Source organism: Arachis ipaensis, chromosome B04 (genome assembly GCF_000816755.2).
Source record: "Arachis ipaensis cultivar K30076 chromosome B04, Araip1.1, whole genome shotgun sequence".
Taxonomy (NCBI): Eukaryota; Viridiplantae; Streptophyta; class Magnoliopsida; order Fabales; family Fabaceae; genus Arachis; species Arachis ipaensis.
This window is the reverse complement of record NC_029788.2, coordinates 124,425,774-124,428,457: the sequence shown is the minus strand read 5'-3', so window position 1 is coordinate 124,428,457 and position 2,684 is coordinate 124,425,774. Positions and strand designations below refer to the sequence as shown.

Sequence of the window (2,684 nt, the reverse complement as noted above, 5' to 3'; positions counted from 1 at the left end):
GATTATATCATAGCAAAAATTTACATATAATTATTTTATATAAAATTAATAATTAAAAATTATTAAATAATAATTAAAAATTATTAAATAATAATTTAGTCAAATTATTTAAAGATTATTAACCATCAATCTTGAATATTCACATTATTTCATATTTCATATATATAGAAAAAAAAGGTTCTCTTTGATGAACTTCACATTTCATTCCCCAATGAAACTGTAACTGCCAACACCGTTGGCTGATTAGGTAAACCAACATAAAGCATAAGTGAAAAGTCAAAGTCAAAGTAAAAGGAGTATATATAGATTTGTTAAGAAGAAAAGAAGAAGAAACTTGAGAACACAATGGACTTGAACAATTCTCCTTCTTCCAATAACACCAACACCTACATCACAATCCCCGTTAATGGAACAATCCCTGTTTTCACCACCGCCCCTTTCGACAACAACAACATCACTCCTCCCTCCACCGCCGCCGACCGCAAACCCATCGCATTATGGCCCGGTATGTACCATTCTCCGGTCACCACCGCACTCTGGGAAGCAAGGACCAAGATCTTCGAGAGACTTCTCGACCCACCAAGGGACGCGCCACCGCAGGGCGCGTTGCTCACTAAGAAACCGTCGCAGAGCAGGACCAGCATCATCTACAATTTCTCCTCCGATTTCGTCCTCAGAGAGCAGTATAGGGACCCTTGGAATGAGGTCAGGATTGGAAAGTTGTTAGAGGATCTTGATGCCTTAGCTGGAACCATTTCTGTCAAGGTATGAATTCTGAATTATGATCACATTTCAATAAGAAAGTTTTGATTTTTGAGGGTTTTTTAGGGATTTGTTATGTGGGTGTTGCTTCAATTGGAACATACTTTTACTAGGAATTTCAAGTATTAGAGAGAATTCAGAACCAGAAATTCGGGTAAATTGGAGAAGCAATGTAATTTTGGGTTGTAATGTGGTTGTAAGGTGAAGTTTAGAGGGTAAGTGGTGAGGGGCTGAAAATCAAACTAAGTTCTACTTTGATGATAGCCATTTTCGCTAGCTAGAAAGATTGAAACTTTGCCACAATTTAATTTTCAGAATGCATTGACATAATCTCATAAGTTTTGCTTATTCCATGAATAAGTACGTTATACCACTTCATTTTGTCTAGTGACTACCGTGATTTCTTAGAACTTTTTGTTACGATTACTCAGCAATTCTTTTAGTGTTTTCGGAATGATAATCTGGGTTGTCCTTGTAATAAGATTATTTGATCAATTGAGGATGGATACGATGATGTTCTTGGACTTGGAATTTTGGTTGTACTTTGATTATTTTCATTTTTGTGGTTAGTGATTTGTTGTGTAGTAGGTCAAATGTTGTTTGATTCTTAAATTCAATAAATTTAACAATGGGAAAAGTACTGAATATTTTTCGGTTTTCTTGCAATGAGCTTGGTGTGGTACACTAGCACTCTTCTGTTATTTTAATTAAATTGTATTCACTGCCAGTTTTAATGAGTTCTATTTGTTTGTGGAATAGCACTGTTCTGATGAAGCTAGCACAACAAGGCCACTTATAGTTGTCACTGCATCTGTTGACAAGATTGTGTTAAAGAGGCCAATTAGTGTTGACAATGATCTTAAAATAGTTGGTTCTGTTATATGGGTTGGGAGGTCCTCAATAGAGATTCAACTAGAGGTTACTCAATGCAAAGAAGGTACATCTTTAATTGTAGGGATCACAGATTAATCCTTGACAATTTGAGTAATTGAAGGTGTCCAAATTAAACTTAGCTTCTCAATCTCCTATTGCTTCTCATGACAGCCTTCATGATTTGCACAAACCTTAAAAAACAAATGTGATTCTCTTGCAAACAACAATAATTTCTGGTGGTGTTCTACAAATCTTTGTAGTGGAGAGTAATCACATTTTCATTTTTTTTTATTTTCACTTTTTCCCTATATTCTCATTGTTTTCTTTTTCATATTAAGGGTGTGTTTGTTTTGCCTTTTTTCCACAAAATAACTTTGTTACTAAATAAACCAGTTTTCACATATAGGATAAAATTTAAAAAGAAATCAGTTTCCAACCTTTTTGTAGAAGCTGAAAATTGTAATTTCTCAAAAGAAAAAATAGTTTTCAGCTTTTTCAATTATATAGAAGGTTTTTGTTGGTAAAATAACTTATTTTAGAAGTTGAAACAAACACACCCTAAATCACAATCAACTTATGCACCATCAAAATATGTGTAGATGGCAGTGCCTCAGACTCAGTAGCACTGACAGCCAACTTCATATTTGTTGCTCGAGACTCAATAACCGGGAAGGCTGCTCCGGTGAATCGTCTCTCGCCTGAAACAGAACACGAAAAACTTCTTTATGAGCAAGCTGAAGCAAGAAATAATCTGAAGAAGAGGAAAAGAGGAGGGGAGAAAAGGGACTTTGAGAATGGGGAAGCAAATAGACTTCAGGCCTTGTTGGCTGAGGGAAGAATTTTCTGTGACATGCCAGCCTTAGCCGATCGAGACAGCATTCTTCTGAGGGATACCAGCCTTGAGAATGCTTTAATATGCCAGCCACAGCAAAGGAACATCCATGGTCGAATATTCGGAGGTTTCTTGATGCATCGTGCATTTGAGTTGGCTTTCTCAACGGCGTATGCCTTTGCTGGATTAGTTCCTTGCTTTCTCGAAGTTGACCATG

At 36.2% G+C, this 2,684-nt stretch overlaps 1 protein-coding gene across 1 annotated transcript in view; it reads left to right on the top strand.

Moving 5' to 3' along the window:
* The window catches only part of LOC107635201 (acyl-coenzyme A thioesterase 9, mitochondrial), a 4,647-nt gene continuing 2,270 nt past the window's right edge, over positions 308-2,684 (top strand). Inside the window, exons 1-3 of the mRNA XM_016338596.2 lie at positions 308-765; positions 1,522-1,699; positions 2,235-2,681. Of these exons, the coding sequence (XP_016194082.1) occupies positions 346-765; positions 1,522-1,699; positions 2,235-2,681 (1,045 nt within the window). The 5' untranslated portion in view covers positions 308-345. The remainder of the gene's footprint in view (positions 766-1,521; positions 1,700-2,234; positions 2,682-2,684) is intronic.